This window comes from Narcine bancroftii, chromosome 6 (assembly GCF_036971445.1).
Source record: "Narcine bancroftii isolate sNarBan1 chromosome 6, sNarBan1.hap1, whole genome shotgun sequence".
NCBI classification, from domain to species: domain Eukaryota; kingdom Metazoa; phylum Chordata; class Chondrichthyes; order Torpediniformes; family Narcinidae; genus Narcine; species Narcine bancroftii.
In genome coordinates this window covers 39,075,985-39,100,959 of record NC_091474.1, presented here as the reverse complement: position 1 = coordinate 39,100,959, position 24,975 = coordinate 39,075,985, and the positions used below count along the sequence as shown (strand labels likewise).

At 38.5% G+C, this 24,975-nt stretch overlaps 1 protein-coding gene across 8 annotated transcripts in view; it reads left to right on the top strand.

Moving 5' to 3' along the window:
• sycp2 (synaptonemal complex protein 2) overlaps positions 1 to 24,975 on the top strand; it is a 328,877-nt gene that overhangs the window by 135,523 nt on the left and 168,379 nt on the right. For all 8 annotated transcript variants that reach the window (XM_069884683.1, XM_069884685.1, XM_069884690.1 and 5 more), the window contains 5 exons: positions 1,718 to 1,866; positions 2,832 to 2,906; positions 10,430 to 10,564; positions 16,807 to 16,906; positions 21,610 to 21,782. In XM_069884683.1, the coding sequence (XP_069740784.1) occupies positions 1,718 to 1,866; positions 2,832 to 2,906; positions 10,430 to 10,564; positions 16,807 to 16,906; positions 21,610 to 21,782 (632 nt within the window). The remainder of the gene's footprint in view (positions 1 to 1,717; positions 1,867 to 2,831; positions 2,907 to 10,429; positions 10,565 to 16,806; positions 16,907 to 21,609; positions 21,783 to 24,975) is intronic.

The window sequence follows — 24,975 nt, the reverse complement described above, 5'->3', positions numbered from 1 at the left end:
CATGGTACAACGGAAAGGTATGTACTAATGGGTGGGGTGGAACAAAACCTTGATTGGCAGTTGGTGTGTCCTCCGACTAGGGAGGTGACAGTTGTGTCATGTGACAACCATAACCCTACCAGTACAGTGGCTGTACTTCATCAGGAGTTTGTGGAGGTTTGGTATGACATCAGAAACCCCTGGCAAATTTCTACAGAGGTGTGGTGGAAAGTGTGCTGACCTACTGAATCACAGTCTGGAATGGGGATACCAATATCCCTGAGCGCAAAGGCATCCAGAAAGTAGTGGACACAGCCCAGGACATCACAGGCAAAACCCTCCCCACTATTGAGTACATCTACAGGGATCACTGCTGATGGAAAGCAGCAGTATCATCAAAGACCCACACCACCCAGCACACGCTCTGTTTTTGTTGCCATCAGGAAAGGGATATAGATGCCACAAGACTCGCACCATCAAACTATTCAATGATCAGAGACCCATGACTCTTACTGTGCATTTCATTGATTTTCTTTTGTTCTCTCTGTATTGCAGACAGTTGGTTTACATTCATTATCTGTTTACAGTTCTTTGTTTACACTGTGTACATTTTTTTTGCACTCCTAATTCTTCTGCACCCACAGGAAAAAAAAAGTCTCTGGATTGTACGTGATGTCATGTATATACTCTGACAATAAACCTAAAATCTGTACAATAAGTTGGAGTAATGTGTGCAGTTTTAGTCACCCAGATAGAGAAAATATATCATCTAGGGTGAACAATAGATTCATGACAATGTTCCTGGTACTGGTAGGCTTGAATTATAAGAGAGGCTAGATAGGCTTGGTCTTTTCTCTGGAGCATAGGAGACTAAGAGAATATCTAACTGAAGTATATCAAGTCATTAGAGGCATAGATAAGGTAAATAGACATCCTTTTCCCCAGGGTAGGGGTGTCTAAAATTAGAGGGCATAGATTTAATTTGATCAGCATTGACAGGTCAGCCAAAGGGCCTATTTCCATGCTGTACTCCTAGATGATTCCCTGACTCATTTTCAGAAAAGTAAAAGGCCAAATTTGCAGGGTAATGGTAGTACTTCCACATAAAACTTCCAATATTTTCCTGGAAAACTGGAATTTGGGAACTTCTTTGTATGTATGTATGCAAGCTTGTGGAATTCAGGTACGAGTTGAAAATCCAAAGAATTAAAGCTGAGGATGTATGAATTAGGAGTAGCAAAGGTAACTTGGTCCCTGCTGGCTAGGCCTTTCATAAGATCTTGATTGTAACCTCAGCCATATGTTGCTTTTTGTAATAATTTTTCACCCATTGGGTATCCAATATCGATCCATCTTTGCCTATATAATTTTCAGAGAGATGTCCATCAATTATACATAACTGTGAAATTAGGGAACATGAAATAAAAGTATATGCCTGTCTAAATATTCAGTTCCTTCACATTTTTCCTCCCCCTCTCTATCAAAGCAAATTGCTTCTACCTTCATCTCCTCCCCATCTTTCCTCCCCATCTTTCCTCCCCATCTCTCCTCCCCCGTTCTCCTCCCACCCCTCCTATTCTTCCCCCTCACTCTCCCTCCCCTCTCTCCACCCTCCCCATTCTTCCCCCCTCCCGGTCTCCCCCTTCACCCTCTCTGTCTCTTCCTTGTCCAACTCCCCCCTCTCTCTCACATGGATGACTGAAATAATGATTTAATTCTATTTTCTTAATTTAAACAGTAAAGAATGAGAAGAAATTGCTAGCTATTGACATGAATATTCCAGTCAGAGTTGGAAATAGTGAAGGGACCCAAATACAGATATTTTTTGATTTGACTTTGGACATCCTGAACGTTGTCATGAAAGTTTATCCTTCCACTAAGCATAAGGTATGTTCACACTTATCATCATCAAATATTAGACCTATTTTAGTTGGCTGTGTTTTCTAGAAGTTCTAAAGAGATTTCAAGTAGATCAGCAAATAAGCTGTCAGAATCTGATGATTTAGCTAAAACTAGATTAATTTTGAAAAGTGTCTACTTAGCGTATTGTTTTTGCCGGACATTTGAAAATACTTCTCCATTTAGTCCCAAACCCTTTTTCTTTTTACACAAGCCTACAAATTTTCAAAGTATATGTCTAAATCCCTTTTTAAAAAGTACAGTTGAATCTGTTTCCACCACTGAAGTGTGCTCGGATGTATTAACTTTGTATATTTAAAATATCTTTTTTTGACAGTTATTTTAAATTTATGTCTTACTAATATAGTTAGTGTACAAAAAAAACTAATTAATTTCAACATTTGATGCCCTTTAAAGCTCTCTTTTCTGAGGAAAAAGTTTCTGTTAACTTTCTCAAACTTAAGTCCCTTGCCTCTAAAAGATAAAATGTAGCTGCAACGGTTATTTAGGAAAACAAAATAGTACATTGGTTGTTATTGCCTGAGGATTAAATGTCAGAGTAAGGATGACTTGATAAAATTTTATGGAGCCTTGATGAGATCACATCTAAATATTGCACAAAAGGGTTTACAGTACTTTCTGTTAAATGTGTATAGAAAAGATTAATAAGAAACTTATTAAGCTCCGTGAGGCACCTTAATCAGAGGCTTTCTAAATGTGCAAGCTTAGTACATCAGCAGATTTACACGTCAGAAAATTGAATTTCAACGTGGGTTTTCCCTTTTGGAAATCCATATGATTCTACCTGTTTATGCAGATGTGGAGGAGAGTGGTGTGCATGTGTACGTGCTAAAATTGAATAGGTTCAAATTAAAAACAGCTACCATGGTGTTGAATGCAGAAAAATAATAGGAATGTTAAATTATTGCTTTGTAAAATTTGATATATTACAGAGATCATCAAGGAAAGACAGGATTTCTGAAGTTAAAACAGCAGTTCATGTGATATTTGATGGGAGTAGTTCACAGGTAAGCATCATGTACTGATACATTTTTAATATTAGAATGGTTTAAATAAATTTGTGCAGTCCTGCGGAAAGCGAGGAGAAGAGACACAGTGCTCCTCTGCTGGGTTCTATCACCAGTCCAATTACCAACGGCTCTATAAAAGCTTCAAATGGTTAAAAGAGCCAACAGTGACTGTGCAGTCAGGGTCCAAGATGGCAAGGCCTATGTTCAGCAATGGCCACAAGACGTTGCAGACCCCAGGGAAGTGAAGGACTAGCTCAGGGCACCAAAAAATGGGGGAAGCACCCCCTGTTTAAGAAGAAGCAGAGGAGACAACCCACAGGACCTTGTCCACGGCAGTGGATTAGTGAGGAGCTCTTTGGCTGTTAGTGATGAGGTGAAAAACCCATGCAGACTACAGGCTGCTAATGATTGTGGTCAAAGAACTCACACCTGGCTGTAGACTGGCTGAAGGGGTACCAGGTATTGGAACCAGGGTGCAAGAGGGTGCTGAGGGCATTGATGCCTTCCTGATCGTGTCGGACATTTGGATCTGGGGCTTGGGTTGCTGATGGTTTGAGAGTCTGTGCTCAGTGACTTGGGGGGACTCTTTTCTTCTTTTTCTCTGATTAAGAGGTGCCTGGCAATTTCTGTTGATGGCAAATCTGTTTCCTTTACTGCAGACTGAAGCAAAATTTGTCAAGTATTATACATTTTTTAAATTACATGACAATAAAAGGATCTTGAATCTTTGATAATCTTTAATGGATTGTAAAACTAATTAATTAATTCCTTCCAAGAACAGTTTCATGCTTTGTAAATGTTATTTTGATGGGAAATAAGCTGAAAGGGAATTAATTTGTTGGAAGGAGTAATCAACTAGAATAGTATAAAAACTTAAGAGCATATCTATTTACAAGTTTATGTGATTAAGAAATTATCCATTTATATTTTGGACAATGGGTATTAATGGTACAGACCTTGAATTTCTGTCATTTTAAAGGGGATTATTGACTCAGTGTTTGCTCTCATTCCTATCCTGTCTCCTGTTTATTATTTCACTTTAAAGTAATTCCCATTTGTTTCCCCAAATAAAATTCTATGTGTTCATATGCTGCAAATACCCACAATACACTTTTTTTCATCCCTTTGGACTGAAGATATATCTCTATATTCATTTTTTTGGAAAATAGGAGTCCTCTGACAGCCAACTTTTGAAATTAAAATTGTTACCATGCTCCGTCATTATAATTGTTGTCAGATGAATGCATAAAGTTGTTGGGTTTCTTCCTCTGCCTTCTATTTTAAAAAAAATCCATTATGCTCTTCTTTAGAACTTTTTTTGAAAATTTTATTTAATTTCACATATGCATTAAAACTTGTACATAAATTTCTTGTTCAAAAACATTAAAAATACAGAATGATTTAAAAATAAAATCCCCCTATCCTCCCCCTCTTCCCCCCCCCCCGCCCCCACAGCCCAATAGAAAAGAAAGAAAAAAAGGAAGAAAAAGAATACCTGGATTTTTAAAGTAAAAACTTACTAAAACTTTCAAATAAAATCTAACATATCTTAATTTTAGTAGTCATAAGAGTTAGGTTTGCCTATTACAACCTAGTTCCTATAATTTGAAAATATGGTTTCCAAATCTTTTGAAAAACTGCACATTTATTACATAAATTATATGCAATCTTTCCTAGTGGTATACAACTACCTATTTCAGTATGCCATCTACTCATTCCAAAATATTTATTTGATTTCCAAGTTATTGCCACACATTTTCTAGCTACTGTTAAGACTATTTTAATAAATTAATTTTGATATTTATTTTATTTCAATTTCAATTCTGTGTCAAAAAATATTTCCAAGTTTTAAAAAAAAATTGGTTCTCGAAACCTAACTTTTGTAACTTTCCAAAAATAAACCCAATTCTATCCAAAAGGTCTTAAATTTGAACATTCCCGCGTAGAATGTAAAAAAAAGTACCTATTTCTTTATCTGCTAATTTTGTTTTTTTAACAAATCCAGTTTGATCCATATTTATTAATTTAGGTAAATATTTCACTATTCTATTTGATAACATTTTAGATATTACTTTATAATCCATATTTAACAATGAAATAGGTCTATATGATGATGGTTTCAAAGGATCCTTCCCTTTTTCAGAATCACTTTTATTATTACCACTTCCTTAAATAGAGGAATTAATAAATCTTTAAATGCTTTATAAAATTTAGTGGGAAACCATCTTCTTCCAGAGACATTATTTTGTAATGAACCCAATGCTTCTTCAACCTCATTTTGATAAAATGGAATGGCCAATACTCTTTGATCTTCTGTATTTAATTTTGGTAAATTTATTTGAGACAAAAAATTTCTATTTTATTTTCATCTTTTAATGATTTGGCTAATATAAGGTTTTATAAAACTTTAAAATTTTCATTTATTTCTTGTGAAATATAAGTAATCCATTTTTATTCTTTCTTAGTTATTAGTTCTTAGCTATAATTGATCTAGATACTTGTTCCATTTTTAATTGCCATGCAAGAACCTTATGTGCTCCCCTCTCCTAATTTATATCTTTGCTTATTTTTCATTAAATCTTTCTATTTTATTGTTTTCAGTATTATACTTTAATTTCTTATTTATCAACATTTGATATTTCCTTTATTTGATTGTATATGTAATTTTTTCTATTATTTATTTTTCAAGGTGTTCTGTATCTTGCATATAATCTTTTTAAATTTTAGATGTATAACATTATTTGATCTCTTAACTATGCTTTCATTGCAACCCATAAAACAAATTTATTCATTACTGAATTCAAACTTTTCCATAAACTCACAACAATCCTTCCTTTTTAATAACAGAATTAAATCTCCATCTATAAGCTAGTTTCTCTCTATCTTCTATTAAATCTCCATCTATAAGCTAGTTTCTCTCTATCTTCTATTGATATTGCTAAAATGGAAGGTGAGTAGTCTGATAAAATTCTTGCTTTGTACTCAACTCTTTTTATTCTTCCCTGCAATTGTGCCGATATTAATAAAAAAATCAATTTTGGAGTAAGAATCATGCCTTTTTGAATAAAAAGAATAATCCCTTTCCTTTGGATGAATTCTCCATGCATCTACTAATCTCATATCTTTCCAACAATGTTTCTTGTATAAATTTCTCATAATCTAAATTTGGTGCATATATATTTTAAAAAGTCCAAAATACAGAAAATAAAATCAACAATGTAGTATATTATCTACCTAGTGGATTAATAATAATACTTTGTATTTTAAATTGAAGATTTTTATTAATCAAAATTGCTACCCTCTTTTGCCTTGGAATTAAATGAAGATGCTACAATGTGTCCTACCCAATCTCTTTTTCAATTTTAGATGTTCAATTTTAGTTAAATGTGTCTTTTATAAAAAAGCAATATCTACTTTCATCTTTTTCATATACACCATTAATTTTTTCCTTTTAATCGGATTTTTAATTAAAAAATTGCCATTTCACCCATTAAGTATTATGATAATCTCTCATCCATACCTCATCTCTTCCAACTTCTAGTTCTACTACATTATCATATTTAAAGCTGTTCTTATTAATTATTCTATATGTAAAGAACATGAGAAAAAGAAAGGAAACCCTGTAAAGATACACATAAATATCATCACTCCCCTCCATGATACGGGCAGTGGCTTGAGCCACTAATTCACACATGAATTGGCAGCTATCAACCCCTTCCTCCCAGGTTTTCTGAAGATATTGTTACTTAAACATAAACAGATCAGTTACAGATATTACTATTCAAAATGTCCTTCAAATTGCACTCTGCTGCTCAGCACCCATCTCTTCACGACGAATATCTTGCAGAGAATCACCATATTGTTTAGCCACCTTTGGTTTAACAAAATACTTTTTTGGCCTCCTGCAACAAATAAATACCTTCAGGTATCTGCTGGGTATCTTAAAGCAAAAGCATAATCTTTTTCCTCAGTACATTTTTAATTGAATTAAATTCCTTTCTTTTCTTCAATAATTCAAAACGTATCTGGATAGAAAAGGTCTTATTTCCATTATATTCTAAAGGTCCTTGTCTTTCCTTTGGTTGTTTTGCTGCCAATTCCAAAATCTTTTCTTACTTGATAATGAAGGGATTTAACCAGTATTGGATGTGGCTTTTGATATGGTTGTGGTCTAAGTTTTAAAGCTCGATGTGCTCTATCTATCTCAATACTTCTCTGAAATTAGACAATAGATGCTGGAGTAGGTCATAGGAACATATGAACATAGGAAGTAGGAACAGGAGTAGGCCAAAAATGGCCCATCGAGCCTGCTCCGCCATTCAATATGATCATGGCTGATCTAATTTATGACCTAACTCCACCTACCTGCCTTCTCCGCATATCCCCTAATTCCTCTATCATGTAAAAATTTATCTAACCGAATTTTAAATATGTTTAATGAGGCAGCCTCAACCACTTCCCTGGTTAGAGAATTTCAAACATTCACTACTCTCTGGGAAAAACTATTTTTCCTCATCTCTGTCCTAAATCTACTCCCCCGAATCTTGAGACTGTGTCCTCTCGTTTTAGTTTCCCCAGCCAGCTCAAAAAACCTTTCTACATCTATCCTATCCATACCCTTCATAATCCTATATGTTTCTATAAGAAACCAGCACCGCCATTTTCAGATCATGGCTGATCATTCTCCATCAGTAACCATTCCCTGCCTTATCCCCATAACCCTTAACTCCTCTGCCCACAAGAGCCTTATCTAACTCCCTTTTGAGCATATCCAGTGAATCTGCTCCTACCACCCTCTGACTCCAAAACTTTGTGGGATCCAAATTGGCCATATCAATCATATCCAACATTGCAAAAATTGTCTAATAACATCTCCTTCACCCCCTCTTTCAGTCCAATAATTTTTGTTATTTCTTCTACTGAAATTTTGTAAAGCATCCAGTTTTTGGGCCATATGATCTTGAACGGTAGTAACATGAGTTTGCATATTCCCCATCTGATCTTTAATTGAATAAATTTCAAATTCTGTTCCTTTAACTTTTTCTTAAAACTCTTCAAATCTTTTTTGCATTTTCACCACTACTTCTCTACATGTTTAGTTCTAACTTCTGATTGTAGCATTAAAGCTCCAATTTGATTTATTTCCTTCTCATTACCTTCATTTGTCTATCCAAATAATGCATACCCAAAGACTTAACAGGTTTACCTTTTCTAACTTTCAGCTGTCAGCTGGCTCTTTCTGATTTTTCTTCTTCTTCCATTTCTTCTTCTTCTGATTGTAAACCTTCCTCAGAATCACTAGAATTTGACTCTTCTTCTGTTTCTTCTTCTTCTTGAAGCAGTTTGTATCTGCTTCCTTCTTCCAGTGCTACTCTCGTTTTATGCATTCTGTGCATGTGCAATGAGTCACGCACTTGCAGAGACGCTTCTTCCTTCGGGACCTCCAGCCATTGTTGGAGGTGGTTTGACATCAGAATGTCCTGAGTCATCCCAACCATGGACTTCTTTAGGTGGGTCGCTACCTTTTGAAACAACTCTCGGATCCATCTTCTTTATCTTGTTGTAATTTCTGCTGTTTTCCTTTTGAGCCAGCAGCAGTTTTTTCTTTCTTTGGAGATGTCTTTAGGGTTAGTTAATTTAAGTGTTATTTTTTTCCCTCTTTTCCTTCTATCTCTTTTTTTTAAACACTTTTTAAAAACTTTTTTTCAGGAGAGCCTGATTTTCCTACCTGACGCTACACCATCGTGTGACATGTCCCCCCTCTTTAGAATTCTTTGTAAAGAATTTCACCATTTTTAGTAACTTTAGAAACCTCACTCAATATTTTTTTCCTTGTCTCAATGGGGTAAGCAGGGTGGGTAGCTGTGAGTTGATACACCCTTTCATTCAGATTTCTATGTATTTCTAACAGATAGACATTTGAGTTTTACAATTGCACTCCTCCATTTTATGAGGTCATGGGTCACCAGCCAGTGGTGGTGTTACATTATTTCACTGAGAGAACAATTTGAGAATACTTTGAATCTTTTTCTCTGCTCACCTGGTAATCTTTTCCTGTGGCAAAGCTCAGAGTAGATAGTCTGTTTTGGGAGTTTGGTATTCAAATGTTATGGCCTTCTCATCAGAGCCAACTGATTGCAATCATCCCCTCAGTGTTGGTGATGTTGACCTGGGAGAAGATGTTTATATTGACCCAATTATTCTGATGTATTTGAGAGGATTTTACAGAGATGGTGTTGGTGATTTTTCTTCTGCTTTGAGGTTTTTGCAGCTGTTAGTTCAAATCTCAGAAGCCATGTAAGAAGGCAGGTTTCACAGATATGAAATAGAACCTTAAATTTGTGTCAAGTTTAATGTCTTGAACTTCAGATGGGTACATGAAGGAGGTAGTGAATTTCATCATTGATGTCTATCTACACTGAAAAGTGGCTTCCAAGATAGTGGGAAGTGGTTTGCATTTACCAGTCAGTGTTTTTGAAGTGGTGTTATACTCTAATGCCTAGTTGGTGGAGAACAGCACTTGGTACAAATTAAGTTTGTCTCTTTTTCTTGTATAGTTTATTCCACTTGATGTCTTGGAGGTTGATCTCTGCATAGCAATTAATGAAAAATGATTACAGGATCAGCAACATAGGTTGAAATTCGTGGGTTTCCTTCGGGTGCTCTGGTTTCCTCCCACCTTTTAAAACTTATTTGGGTGGTTTAGGTTCATGGGCTGCAAGGGCCTGTTACTGTGCTGTATTTCTAAATAAAATAAAATTCATCCTCTTGCTTTTTAAAATCTTCTCAGGCAAAACAAGCTTTTTTAAAAAGCCAATGATGCTAAGGCAAATTCTGGATCTAGCATTGTGTTGATCCCATTTCCTCATTCTAGCATTTCTGGTACTAACTATTCTAAATAATTTTTTAAAAAAAGAGATTTTGCAACAAACATCGGGGATTGAAGATGGGTCAGGGTTTTGCAATGCTCATTCCAAGCAGGACAAAATGATTTAATCCTGAAAGCATGAAAATGCCATTGCTTCCAGGGTGCAGCACACTGTAGCTGCAATGAAGATTGTTGCCAGGTGGCTATGCTTCTATTGTTTTAATAGCTGTGTCCATAAATCACAGGTGAAGCTTAGGCTGCTGAGATTTTTAAATTAGTGAGGTCTATCATTGATGCACAAAAAAAGTATTCTTCACTAAAATAAATAATTTAATTTTAAGAATATTTTCGTGTTTTAATGTTTTTGTTTACATTTTTTTTCTTTGTAATGGTTTGCATCATGATTCTAAACTATTTCAATGGTTTTAAAGTATCTTTGATTATAATAACCATTATGTTTTTAAATGCCCATCATTGCATTCTGAAGATGCAGCTAAAAGTTGTCGATTTGTTCTTTGCCTCAATTATCTTGTACTTTCAAATGTTTTTCACCAAATCTTCAGCTGATAGTGTAAAATATAATTGGCAATAAATTCTGATGAACTTACAAGTATAAGTGTGACTCTATTTTTATTCATTCTGAAAATGGCAGGCATTGCTGGCTGAAAGCCAACTTTCATCACCAAATAATAAAGAAACAGGAAGTGAAAAAATAATCGGCACCAAAGTAGCATGCTTGCCAAGGACAGACACCGACTTTGAACAGGCCACAGTGCATCCAACAGAGGCAAGTGTTGCATATTTTATTCGGAGCTCATTACTTGTCTACTAAGTAACATGAATTTATTAAAGACTGTGCAAAATAAATTTAGTGGATTTTATTTTTAAAATAAATGAGTGACAGAATAAATAGACTGGAAAAGTGGTTGTGCTTTTTACACATGCAAAAGGTGTTGTGACAAAATGAGTTATGAGCGACTTGCTAGAAAATTTAGTTCAAGAGGACATTGTTTCTTTTAAATTTCCATCACTTTCACACCCAACCCAAATGAACTGTGTGTTTGTGCCATTAATTTTGTTGTGAATTTTGCATGAATTCATCAATGTTGACTTTTTACCATTTGTCCCTAGTTCTGACTGATTCGAGGTATACTCTTATGTTTGCATCCTCTTTCTGATTTTCTCTGCTTATCATCTAATTTCACTACTTTACAGTATTACCTTGGCCTCTCTCTTTTATGTTTTAAACCAACCTTCACCAGAACACTTGCCTACCATTATTCCAGTTAAAGCTTTATTGCAAGGACACTGACTCTTGCTCCTATCAAGTAAAGCCTAACCCAATGGAACAACTCTCAATTTCCCCAAGAATAGTAACTGTGTTGCGTGAATTGAATCCCACATCTCCCACACCAACCATAGAGCAATTTGGAGACACGCGGAGCAGCAGATGCTGGAATCTGAAGCTAACCACAATATGCTGGAGGAACTTAGTGGGTCAAGCAGCATCAGAGGGAGAAAAAGAATGGTCAACATTTTAAGTAGAAACTTTTGATAAAAATAACTCTTGATTTAAAAAAAAACAGGATAAAGAGTTTTGGCTCAAAATATCAAACATTCTTAATCTCCCACTGATGCTGCTAGATCCGCTGAGTTTCTCCAGCAGATTGTGTTTAACCATAGAGAGATGTCTGCCTCATCTTATTGATTCTGCAGTTTACATATCTTCCCTTTCCATTTGTTTTTAATTGGTAAGCTGATAGCATAGACCTTCAATAGAATCTTCTCTGTGTGTTTAACTACATGGACCACAGTTGGCAGATCTTTCTTCTCCCACTCTGTTCTCCCTAGCTCTAAAGAGACATCTTAACCTTGGTTCAGGCAGACAACATTCGAAGCTATAATGTCAATATTGCTGACTATACTGACAAGTGTAAAAAAAAATGGCGGCACTGCCAGAGCTGCTTCAATGGCAGCTATGCCATTGGTATGTACCCGCAAAAAGCAGGAGGTAGAGACAGAGGGATCCCTATGGGGTCTAACCACCCAGTCTGACTTTAAATGCCATGTTAAAGGAGCCAATAGTGGTGTATTTTAAAATCCTGCAACCGTAGGGCCTGGGCCCAAGATGGTAGCACCTTTGTTCAGTAGCGGCCACGAGATGTTGCAGATTCCAGGAAAGCAGAGAGCTAGCGCAGGGCACCAAAAATGAGAAGGAGAAGCAGAGGAGAAGATCCACAGGTTGGTGACTATGGCAGTGGACTAGTGAGGAGTTCTGAGGCTGAAGAACACACAGGCAATGGGCTGTTGATGATTTGAGGCGAGGAACCTACACAGTGTGCAGGCTACTGCAGTCAAGGGTCTCACGCTAAGCTTCAGACTGCTAGAGAATGGCTGAAGGGGTACCAGGTATTGGAACTGAAATGCGAAAGGGTGCTGAGGGCTTCCTGATCATGTCATAGGTTTGGATCGAGAGCTTGGATTGCCGATGGTTTGGACTGAAGGCTGTGTGAAGGCATTTTGAGTCTGCAGGAGAGCTGGAGATGAATCCATGGACGCCCAGCGGGGACTCTCTTTTGCTCCTCTTTCTCTAACTGTAAGGGATGCCGGGCAATGCTAATGGCAAATCTTTGTCTGCTTTGTGGTAGACTAAATGAAATTTTGTGTAATATTACATTTTCTGTTTTATTACATGACGATAAATGAATCTTGAATCTTAACTCTCTCAGAGATATCATTGCCTACTTGCAAGACAGGGGGGTGGACACTTGCCTCGTCAGCTTAGACCAGGAGAAAGCTTTCAATAAGATATCACACAAGTACATGATGGATGTGCTCTACAAAATGGGCTTTGGGTAGGGAATCCAAAATTAGATTAAACTGGTCTACTCAGAAATCCGAAGCGCAGTCCAAATATGTGGATGGGAAACAGACAGCTTCCCCATTGATTCTGGGGTCAGGCAGGATAGCCACTCTTTCCTGTATGTTGCATAGACCCTTTGCTGAATTGATGGCATAAAAGGAGTGCCATTGCTAGGGAGTGGAGGCACTCAGATCAAAGGCTCCCTGTACATGAATGATGTCATCTTTTGTTTAGACATAATATCAGTCTGCAGATTGATCAGCATTTGCAGCCTTTTTCATTCTGTGTCTGTTGCCAGGGTAAAACAGAAGAAGAGTAGAACCATAGAACACTACAGCACAGAAACAGGCCTTTTTGTCCCTTCCAGTCTGTGCCAAACCATTTTTCTTCCTAGTCCCATTGCACCCAGTATATAGTCCTCTATACCTCATCCCATCCATATACTTGTCCAAACTTTTCTTAAATTTTAAAATTGAGCTTGCATTCACCACTTTAGTTGGCAGCTTATTCCACACTCCTACCACTCTCTGTGTGAAGTTCCACTTATATTTCCCCTAACCTTTCCCCTTTCACCAATGTCCTCTTGTTTGTATCTCACCTACCCTCAATGGAAAAATTTGACCTACATTTACTCTGACTATACCCCTGATAATTTTAAATGCCTCCATCAAAATGGCACCATTTAAAAATTTAACTTTAAAATCTCCCCTCATTTTTCTACTTTCCAGGGAATAAAGTCCCAACCTTTCCCTGTAAATCAGTTCCTGAAGTGCGGGAAACATCCGAGTAAATCTTCTCTGCACTCTGTCAATCTTACTTATATCTTTCCCAATACTCAATACTTTGATGTATGAAGGCCATTATACCAAAAGCTTTCTTTACAACCCTATCCATCTGTGATACCACTTTCAGGGAATTGTGTATCTGTTTTTCCAGATCTCTCTGTTCTACTGTACTCCTCAGTGCCCTACCATTTACTGAGTATATTCTATCTTGGTTTGTCCTTCCAAAATGCAACACCTCACACTTGTCTGCATTAAATACCATTTGCCATTTTTCAGCCCATTTTTCCAGCTGGTCCAGATCCATCTATAAGCTTTGAAAACCTTCTTCACTGTTCACAATGCCTCCAATCTTAGTGTCATCTACAAACTTGCTGATACAATTTATCACATTATCATTCAGACTATTGATATAGATGATAAACAACAATGGTCCCAGCCCCAATCCTTGAGGTACTCCACTAGTCACAGGCCTTCAGTCTGAGAAACAATCATCCACCACCACTTTCTGGCTTCTCCCATCCAGCCATTATCAAATCCAGTTTACTACCTCACCATGAATATTCCTGACTAACTGTCCATGTGGGACTGTGTCAAAGGCCTTACTAAAGTCCATATAGACAATATCCATAGCCTTTCCTTCATCAACGTTCCTGGTATGCTCCTTGAAAAACTCTATAAATTGGGTTAAACATGACCTACCATGTACAAAGACATGTTGACTATCCCTAAACAGTCCCTGGCTATCCAAATACTTGTATTTCCGATCTCTTAGAACACCTTCTAATAATTACCTATTACTGATGTCAGGCTCACCGACCTATATACTCCAGGGTTACTTTTGGAGCCTTTTTTAAACAACGGAACAACGTGAGCTACCCTCTAATCCAATGGCAATGCTCTTCAGTAACTGATTCGACCAGTTGAACATCCGCTTTGCAGTGAGATCTGTCGCATTGAAGGAGTTGGGGATTTGGTTTCGAGGAGCCGAGGTGTTCTAGAAAAATTGGTTGGAGTGGCTCACAAAGGTCCTCTAGAAAAAGGTTCACCAGAAATTGGGTCTGTGGGCACAGCACTCCCTCTCAATAACAGAGAAGAACCTGGTCATCATATGCGAGCTGCTATTGGTACTGCTGTACGTGGTGCAGGTGTGACCTATCCTCTGCAGCACCTTCCTGGCAGTTAGCAGAGCAGACTTTTGGTTCATATGGGGATCCAAGAAGGAAAGAGCCCGAAGGTTCAAGTCGCCAGATAATGAGGTCAAGGCCACGCCCAACATGGTCCTCTTCTAGTTGACCACCATCATGTGTGGCTGCAACAAGCTGGAGCATGGAACAAAAGTATGAAGGCACAAAGTGCCACTGGTGTTGTGAAGGATGTGCCTGGGCCTATGGCTGCTCAATGTCCCAATCAGCTGGAGTTTGCTGAAAAATTTTTCCAGATAAATACCATTACCATGTCCCTCAGACAGTGCTCAGTATGGAATGACCTGTGGACACCGATAGACGAGGACTCAATGGACATGGTGGGGTGACTTCCTGAGTAGACTGCAAGGGTCAACTGATGGAATGCCTCATCACCAGGCTCATGTACAAGCACCAATACTTGGCTTAGCTGGTGGTGAGAGGAACCCTCCTGGTGGATCCTTCTTGTACAATTAGAACATTACTCACAATGCAAGTTGTCCCCTAGATGACTACAGTGGAGTGGAGACAGTTGCCTTCCTCTGAGAGAATAGAGATTCACTGAGAATTTGTGGAGAAGGATGCAAGGAACCTTGTCACTGTTTACCCCCAGCAGCAGCATGATGCAGGACTCTGATTTATGGGCTGTTCCAGGCCATCAACTCTGAGAAAGTCTGCTCAAAACCTGTTGGTCTTTCAGTACACAGAGATATCCATGAGCTGCAGGTATGTGCCACTGAAATCCTTAATGGGGAGGGGGTGCTCAAGGTGTAGAGTGGAGCATGGAAATTGAACAGTAAACATTTTGGGGGGAAGGAAATGACTTGGTTGCTTGGCTTTGCTGTATAATTCAAATTCACCTATCCTAGCAACAGGTCTGTGGTGGATCCCATCTCATTGGCTCGATACAAAGTCATGGAACGTCTAGACAGCAAAGTTGCATTCATCAGGATACTCTTTCTCAACTACAGTTCGGTAGTTAACACCATCATCCCCTCAAATCTGATCAGCAAACTTAAAGACCTGGGAATCAACTCCCCACTGTGTAATTGGATCCTGGATTTCCTCACTTCTTTACAACAATCAGTGAGGATTGGTAAGAACATCTCCTCCACAATATCCATCAGTACCGGAGCACCCCCATATTCTTAGTCCCCTGCTCTACACACTTTATACTGAAGGATCGGTATAAAAATGACACCATCTACAAATTTGATGATGATACCACAGTAGTGGGTTGTATAAAAAAGGTCGATGAGTCAGCATACAGAAATGAGATTGAAAACTTATCTGATGGTGCACCAACAGCAACCTTGCACTCAATGTCACCAAAACCAAGGATCTGATTGTGGACTTCAGAAAGGGAAAACCAGAGATATACGATCCAATGGTGATCATTGTGGTGGGGGGGGGGGGGGGGGTCATAGGTGGAGAGGGTGAGCAATTTTAAGTTCCTGGGTGTCAGTATCTCAGAGGATCTTTCCTGGAACCATCCCACTCACGGCATTGTGAAGAAAACACATCAGTGCCTCTACATCCTCAAGAGTTTGTGGGGATTTGATATGACACCAGTAACTGGAAATTTCTACAGATGCGTTGTGGATAGTGTGCTGACCAGCTGCATCTTGGTCTGGTATGAGGACATCAATACCTCCTGAGCATAAAGCCCCCATGAGGTAGTGGGCACAGCCTAGTACATCACAGGCAAAACCCTCCCCACCATCGAGAATATCTACAGTGAACGCTGCTGTTGGAGATCAGCAGCAATCATCAAGGATCCACACCACACAGCGCACACTGTGTTCTCACTGCTACCATCAGTATAGAGGTATAGGTGCCACAAGACATGCTCCACAAGGTTCAGGAATAGCTGCTAACCCTCCACTCCTCAAAAACAAACTCAATCAGGGATGCATTTAAAGACTCTTACTTTTGTACTCAATTAATTTTTTTTCTCTGCATTACACAGTCAGTTTGCTTACATTTCTTTATTTGTTTACGTGCACATTGTGTACAGTTTTTTTTGCATCATCAATAAGTGGTAATTCCTGCCTGCAGGAAAAGAATCTCAGGATTCTATGTGATGTCAGGTATGTACTCTGACAATAAATCTGAATCTGTATAGTCATCTCTTGTGCAGAAAAGCTTTTAGAAATTATATATTTTAGAAATTTATTTAACTAAACTTTTTTTATTTCAGCCCATTGTTGCACACAGGCAGAAGACATCAGAGGTTTCAATGATTGTGTCAAGTACAGAAAGGATAACCAGGGATCCTGGTGGATCAATTGCAGTAAATTGTAAGTTTAGTGCAGCATTTCATTAGTATTAGTAATCAAGAGATTTGATCTACAAAAGTATTGAACACCCCAGCTCAAATCCCAAAATAGAGCAACTAGGAAATTTAAAACTGATAAAGTACCAATCTGGAATTTTAGGAAATAAATCTCTTCTGCAATAGTCAATGTGAAATGATCAGGTTGTTTAAAAAAAACTAAGGTCTTTAACTGAAAAAAAAAATTGTTATTCATTCCTGGAATGTTCATATTTGATTTCAGAACTGCAGCAAGGTAGAAGAGTGAATGGGAATTGTATTAAGTTGAGATATATAAGATTCTGAGGAGTCTTGATGGAGTGGCTGTGAAGAGGATATTTCCTGTTACTGAGGATTCTAGAACTAGTGGCTAAAGTACCTCTCTTTTCAATATTTTTATTGGTTTCATCAAGTAAATGTTACATAGGTAAATAATAATAAAGTAAAATATTAACAAATAACATAGTGTGGCGGTGCACATCCTCATGGCGAACTGGCCCCAGCCTGACACAGGGCTGGTAAGGACAACGTGGTGGCAGATGCACTCTCGCGACCCAACATCAACACTCTTGCCCCCGGCCGTGGGGGGGTTGTGTGGCAGTGCACATCCTCATGGCAAACTGGACCCGCTTGTATCACCACGGGGCGGGGCAGCCATGTGGAAATGGCGTCATCAGAGGTTTCTCTCTGACTCAAGCATCCATTCCAGCGTGCACCCTGGGCAGTGATTATGATGTCACAATGCACCAGGTGACTTAGCTCATGCTGCCCTTAAAGGGGCGCACTGAATTTGAATAAAAACAGTCGTTAACGACCCTCAGCTTGGTGGGTGTGTCTCTGTCACTGCTCACACCACCACAGTGGTGACTCCAATGAACCCAGACAAATTTCTGGACTCCTGAACACCATGGATTCGTCAGAGCTTAACGCTGTCTCCATCAAGGTTCCCCCTCTTTTGGACCCAATGACCGAGAACGTGATTCGGGCAGGCGGAAGCACAGTTTCAATTCAGCAACATCTCCGCAGACACCACAATGCTTTACCAAGTCGTGAGTGCTCTGGACCAAGATACAGCGGCAAGAGTGGACAACATCATCCACCAACCCCCAGCTCTGGGAGTACACTGCCCTTAAAAATCTGCTGCTGGGAACTTTTGAGGTCACCCCCCAGCAATGGGCTTCCAGGCTCCTACACCTGGATGGGTTTGGAGACCGTAGTCCTTCGGCACTGATGGATGAGATGCTGGCCCTGGTGGAAGACCAGAAGCCTTGTTTCTCTTCCGCCAAATATTCCTAGAGCAAATGTCAGAGGACATTCAGCTGCACTTTACGGATAAGGACTTCTCAGATCCGAGAAAGGCAGCAGCCCGTGCAGACGCCCTCTGGCTCTCGAAGAGAAAGAACAAGGCAGCCCTCAACTTGATGGCATGTCCGGGAACTAGTAGACCGCCGCCCAAGGCCAAGCCAGAGGAGGGCCAGTTGCCCTGGTGCTTCTACCACCAGTGCTGGGGAGCACAAGCCCGTAAGTGCCGCCAACCCTGTGGGTTTCAGGGAAATGACCAGGCCAGCGACAGCTGGCTGTTCAAATAGCTTCCTTCATGTGACGGACAGGTCCACCAGCCACCGATTCCTGGTGGACACAAGGGGCAAGTTGAGTGTCCTCCCCCTACCGCATTAGAGACTCGCGGTCCAACCCTGCGGGAGGCCAACGGATCCACCATTAGGACCTATGGCACCCGCAGGGCATAGATCCAGAAAGGGAGGGAGAAGTTCCACTGGAGGTTTGTCCTAGCCTCCATGGGCACTGCGCTGTTGGGGGCTGACTTTCTGAGGGCTCACGGTCTCCTGGTTGACATAAAGGGCAAGAGGCTGGTCAACGCCTGAACATTCCACTCCACACAACTGGACACAGCAGATGCCTGCAGGCCTGAAATTGCTGCTGTAGCTGCTGCTAGAGATGAATTCGCCAACATCCTCCGCAAGTTCCCCACCATCCTAGAGCCACGTTTCAATGGTGCTGTGCCCCAGCATGGGGTCTTCCACCACATTGCCACTCAAGGCCCCCCGCTGCAAGCTTGTATCGCCACGTGGCGGGGCAGCCATGGGGAAATGGCGTTGTCAGGGGTTTCTCTCTGACTCCAGCATCCCTTCCAGCGCGCACCCTAGGCAGTGATTATGACATCACAATGCACAGGTAACTGAGCTCATGCTGCCCTTAAAGGGGCGCGCTGAATTTGAATAGGAACAGTCGTTAACGACCCTCAATGTGGTGGGTGTGTCTCTCTCACTGCTCACACTGCCACAATATCATAAAATGGTGTTGAGACCTACATTACATTGAGAAGTTTAAAAAAACCCCTCCCTTCAGAGGCTACTGGCTAAACATATGCTGTCCACTACCTGCTAATAAAAAGAAAGGTAATCAATGAGGTAAAAAAAAACAAAAGTTAATTAATAGTACAAATTTTGAAAATAATTAAGAACCCATAAAGAAACAAAGTTGAGATTCTTTTCAGTAGTGGAGCATCTAATTTTTTCCAAATTCAAAAATGCCATCATGTCAGACAACCAGAACCAGTGGCTACCTAAAATATTGTATGCAATTCTGGTTATCTCACCATAAGAGGAATGTTGTCAAGTTGGAAAGGTTGCAGAAAAGATTCACGAAGATATTACTGGAAATGGAGGGCTAGATAGGACTTGGGTATTTTTCCCTGGAGTGTAAAAGGATGAGGAGTGACCTTATGTAAATGGTCAGACTTTTCCACATAGTAGGGGAGTCTACAATTAGAGGGCACATACTTAAGGTGAGAGGGGAAATAACTGAAAAGGCCCTGAAATATTTTTTTTAGCATGGAAGGTGAAGGGAAGATGAAATGAGCTACCATTTGATGCTGTAGAGGTGGGTAAAATTACGCGGCTTAAAAGACATTTAGACAAATTCATTGAATAGCAGAGGTTTAGGGGGATATCAGCCAACACAGTCTAAAGGACTAGCTCAGATGGACAATTAAGTTGGCATGGACAAATTGGGCAGAAGGACCTGTTTCTGGGCTGTATAATTCTATGTTTAAAAACAAGGGATCAACTATCTGGGACAGAAATAATCTGAAACATTTTCTGTTAGAAAATTGTTAACCTTTAGAATACTCTTCCTCAAAAAATGAAAGAAACAGACCCTTTTTAAGGCAGAGATAATAGATTATTGATAAAAAAAGAGTTCAAAATTACTGTGGGTAGATTTGGATGTAGAATTGAGATTACAATTAGATAATTTTGATTATATTAAATGGTGGAATGGACTTGAGAGGCTTGTTTCTAATTTATATGTTCTTACAATTTCTATACATATTCTGAAAGAGCACAACAAGCCATTCAGTTGTATTTAACTGCTTTACAGAAACACAAAATAACTAAAATAGGAGAGACCATCTACCATTGAACTAGGCACCAAACCAGTTCACTCAAAGCCATTACTTACCCAATTGACCTTATTAAATCCTCTTCTAAAACATCTGGGGTCTTGTCTAAATGGGAAGAACTGGCTCACAGCCAGATCGGAAATACAAGTAATTCTGAGACTGTTCTAATTCTATACTCAAATGTAAGGGGAACTTCCTTCTTGGATATATCTTCTTAAGCCTCGTAGAATTTTGTATGTTTAAGTGATGTGCAAGATTATTTTACAGCAAAATAAGTTTATTGTGTCTTTAAAGCTCTAAAATAAAAATGACTCATGATTGAACTGCTGGAACCTTTCTATATAACCTGAGTGATATATCAGGAACAATTTAGTGAGTGAGCAATAGCCATATCCAAATTTTTAAAAAATGATTATAGTTTCCAGCAATGTGGCCACTAAGCATGTTTTATGCAATTTCATTTGTCGGACTCTGGCTTTACCCTCCCCTCAATTTGGTCTATGTGTCGTCTGAGTCCAGCGTGCTCTTTGAATGAAGTGATAGGAGAAGGTATTCGGTTTCACAATAAGTTTATTACATAGCACAAGAATAAAGCTTAACGGAGCTCTGGTCCAGTTGTTAGTTCATAAGTCACCTGCTCAGTGAGCTATTACCCAAGACTGACACCCACTGTCCAGTCTCTTCTGTTTATATAGATCAACATTGTTACACTGAACAAAAGTTGGCTTTCTTTGATAGGCTCCTTGCCCAAGATTTATCCCAAGCAATTTCCTGCTCTGCAATTATCTATGGTGTAACCCTCCCGTCTTAATCTCCAAGGCCAGAACATTCTGTTGTTTTAGTGTAACCTTGGGGAAGAAAGTATTTTCTCTCTTTGTATTTGGAGGCAGCAAATTCTACACATACTATAATCAGCCAACTTTTCTACATACTGTGGCTGTTACTTAATTGCATTAATATTTCCCTTAAACAGTATAATTGAAGTAAATAGTAAATTGTTACATAGTAATGGATTAATGAATACATAATGAATAGTACATAGGCATATTTTCCATGATTACTTAACCCCTTGGTTCCAACACATTCAATGACCTCCAGTCTGCTGTGCAATATTGGTATCACTACACACAACTGCATTTGAAATGTTTTTTTCTCTGTACTCATTTGGATTAAATATCCATTATATATGTTACAACAGCTAAATATTAAGATGAACTGTGGTATTTATTTTGTACTTTTAATGATGCAGACTGACCTTTGTTTATTAGCAACTCCAGCAAAGAAAAGCAAAATGAAACCCCCTCTAGAAATGAAGAATTCATCAGGAAGAAATAATACATATAAAGTTGGATCAGATAAAGCAGAACCAGGAAACTCAATTCATCTAGATCTCCCTGAAAAGAGGTCAACTCACAAGCTCATGGAAAAAAAGAGCACGCAGGTGCAGGAAGCAAGTAGAATAAATATTCATTTGATTACAACAAACAAACATTGATTTGTGGTGGGTGGGGCAATAAATGGGGACCTTCTCTCCACCTTCATCAAAGGAATTGATGTGGAAATGTGCACCCAAAGATTTATGTATGCTAAATGCAATTTTCCTTATTGTCACTTCTGTCCCGACATTTTTGTATACTTTCTATCGAGGAACTTGTATAAAACATGGATTTTGGCTCAGCTGGAATTTCATAAGTCATCTAAGTTTAAAGCTTTTGCAACTTTTGTTGAAAAGTTGCAGATAATATTTACTGGCAAAATTCTAGTTGAGTGGGTGTTCAGTTATGTAGAGAGGCTGAGCTTGTTTTCACCAAAGCAAGAAAGATAAGATGAGATTAAATTAGAAGTGTAGTGAAAGATGAATCATTGATGGCATTCAAAAAGGAATTGGATAAATACCAAAAGAAAAATAAAAGTTGGGCTACAAGGAAAGCCCCTGAGAAAGCAAATAATTGGACTGAAATTTCTAAAAGATGACACCAAGTTAATTTTTATCCTATATAGCTTCTTGCTTTGCAGTGATTCTAGCTATTGCTGGAAATCCTAACATAACTTGTGAAGTTGTCCAACACAAGAGTGAGGCAGGCACAGAAGGAGCAAACCTGCTTTGTACCTCATTATCTTATAATCTTTCTGGGAGTATGACAATTGGTTCAGCATCTGATACTTATTGAATGGGAGGGATAGGTTTACGAGGTGGAATCACAAAAAAAAGAATGGATGAGATCATACACATATTGTCATAGAGAACTGATGTAGCCACCATACTGTAGTCTAAACCAATGCATAGAGATTGAGGTCCCCAAGGAATGATGGTCAGGCCTGATAGTAAGATTGCATGAAATGTCCAGGAATTTGGGGGAACTGAGCTTCCAACTTTGTGTAAGACTGTGGACCCTACCACTTTTCCTTCCAGAAGGGAAGTGATGACCTTTCTGGCAGCATTTGTGGAGCAAAAAGTAGCCAGACCCTTCTGCTGAGGGTTCATCTTGAGTGTAGACAGATGCCACTCAATAGTCAGAGAGAGGACCTGATCTCGGTCATCTAAACTCAGCCTTTTATTTTTAATTCTGGTTTCTATTTTTGTTTTTTTTTATATACAATTTTGGGTTCTTGGGATTGTCGACAAAATCAGCATTAATAGGATTCCCACGCCCACAATTTCACTTGAGAAGATGGCGTACCACTTCCTTGAAATGCTGGGGAAACATGCACATACTGCTGTGGAGTCAGGAATCCCAAGATTTAGATGTGGTGAAAATCAAGAGGAATTACTTATTTCCAAATCACAAACTAACATAGCAAGGCAGTAAACCTGTAGGTGGTAGTGTTCCTATATTCCTGCTGTCCTCCTTGTCTTGTTCGTTGACATCAGGGGTTTGGGAGATGCTTCTTGAGTAATAGCAGTTCATTTTGTGATGGTACATATTGCAGCCATTGCACACTTATGATGAAGGGAGTGATTGTTTGAGGTTGTAGGTGAAGTCGAATCAAGTGGGATACTTTGTCCTGGATGGCATAAAATGTTTTGAAAGTTGTTCGAATTAGAATGTTTTATCTCACTCCTGACATTTACCTTGTGAATGGTAAAAGGTCTTGAAGTATCAGGAAATTAATAACTTCAGAAATCGATGACCAGTCTTTGACCTTTTTTTTGTATCCTTGGTGAGATTGTAGCTCATATGTTGAGTTTCTGGTTAGTGGTGATAGTAAGGACCTCAGCCATGATATTTCCAGTGGACGTTAAAGGTAGATGTTTTGAGTAATATATAAACGTGCTGGAGAAACTCAGCAGGTCCCACATTGTCCCTAGGAGGCAAAGATATATAACCAATATTTGAGGCATGAGCCCTTTGTCAAGGTATCATACCTCAGTTTTACTAGCACTCCTTGATGTCACAGATGGTCAAATTCTGCTTTGATTCCAAGGCAATCACTCTCACCCTATTTAGAAATCAGCTCTTTGGAATTTGTTCAACTTGCAAAGAGCTTGAAAATTTCATGGGGCTCCAGTAACCTCCTCTCCAACAGATTTTTAGGATTGCTGATGTTCCACATAGAAGAGTTAGCAAGGGCTCCTTGGAATGCGTAAAGAATCAGAAAATAGGTGCAGGAGTAGGGCATTCAGCTCTTTGAGCTTGCTCCACTATTCAGTACAATCATGGCTAATCATACAATTTCAGTATTCTATTCCTGTTTTCTTTCTCCACCTCGATCCTTTTATCCATAAGGGACACACCCACCATTTGAATATATTTATAAACTAGCCTAAACAACTTCCTGTGGTAAGGAGTTCAACAAGTTGGTAACTCTCTGAGTGAAGAAGTTTCTCCTCATCTTCGTACTAAATAACTTAGTACTTATTCTTTTTTTTTGGAATATTTTATTTATATAAAACTCAGTGTCAATAATCCACAATTAAAAACGTTACATTTTCCAATTATAAACAAGCTTTTTTAAAAACTTTATTTATTCATTCAAAAAACAAATAATATATGACATATACGGCAATTAAACATGAACCTGAACATTTTTTTATATATATGGAAAAAAAAGAAAAGAAAAGATCCCACCCCCTTCAGCCAACTCTCCTAAGGAGATCCATAAAAAAAGAAAAAAGAAAGAATATTTAAAAAAAGTTAAATATACATCTTACCATCTAATCAATATAAATTGAAATGTAAATATTCTGAGTATAACAGCTAGTTATTAATAAAAAAAATTATAATTATCATGCGAAACATGTAATTTTTTCCATTATTAAACAATATTTCATCTCATTATGCCATCTATTAATATCAATCATATTCGTATCTTTCAACATACTAGCAATACATTTTTTCGCTACGGATAAAGCTAAATATACAAAAGCAAGCTGAAACTTATCTAATCCCAAGCCTTTCAGAGGTTGCAAACTACCCAATAAAAATACTGTTGGATCTAAAACTATTTTAATCTTATACAGATATTCTAAAAATGAATGAATTTTCTTCCAAAAGGATTGTATATGTATACATGACCAAACAGCATGAAAAAAAGTTCCAACCATATCACCACATCTAAAACACAAATCTGATTCATTAAAACCATATTTTTTTAATTTTTCAGTTATCAAATATAATTGATGTAAAAAATTG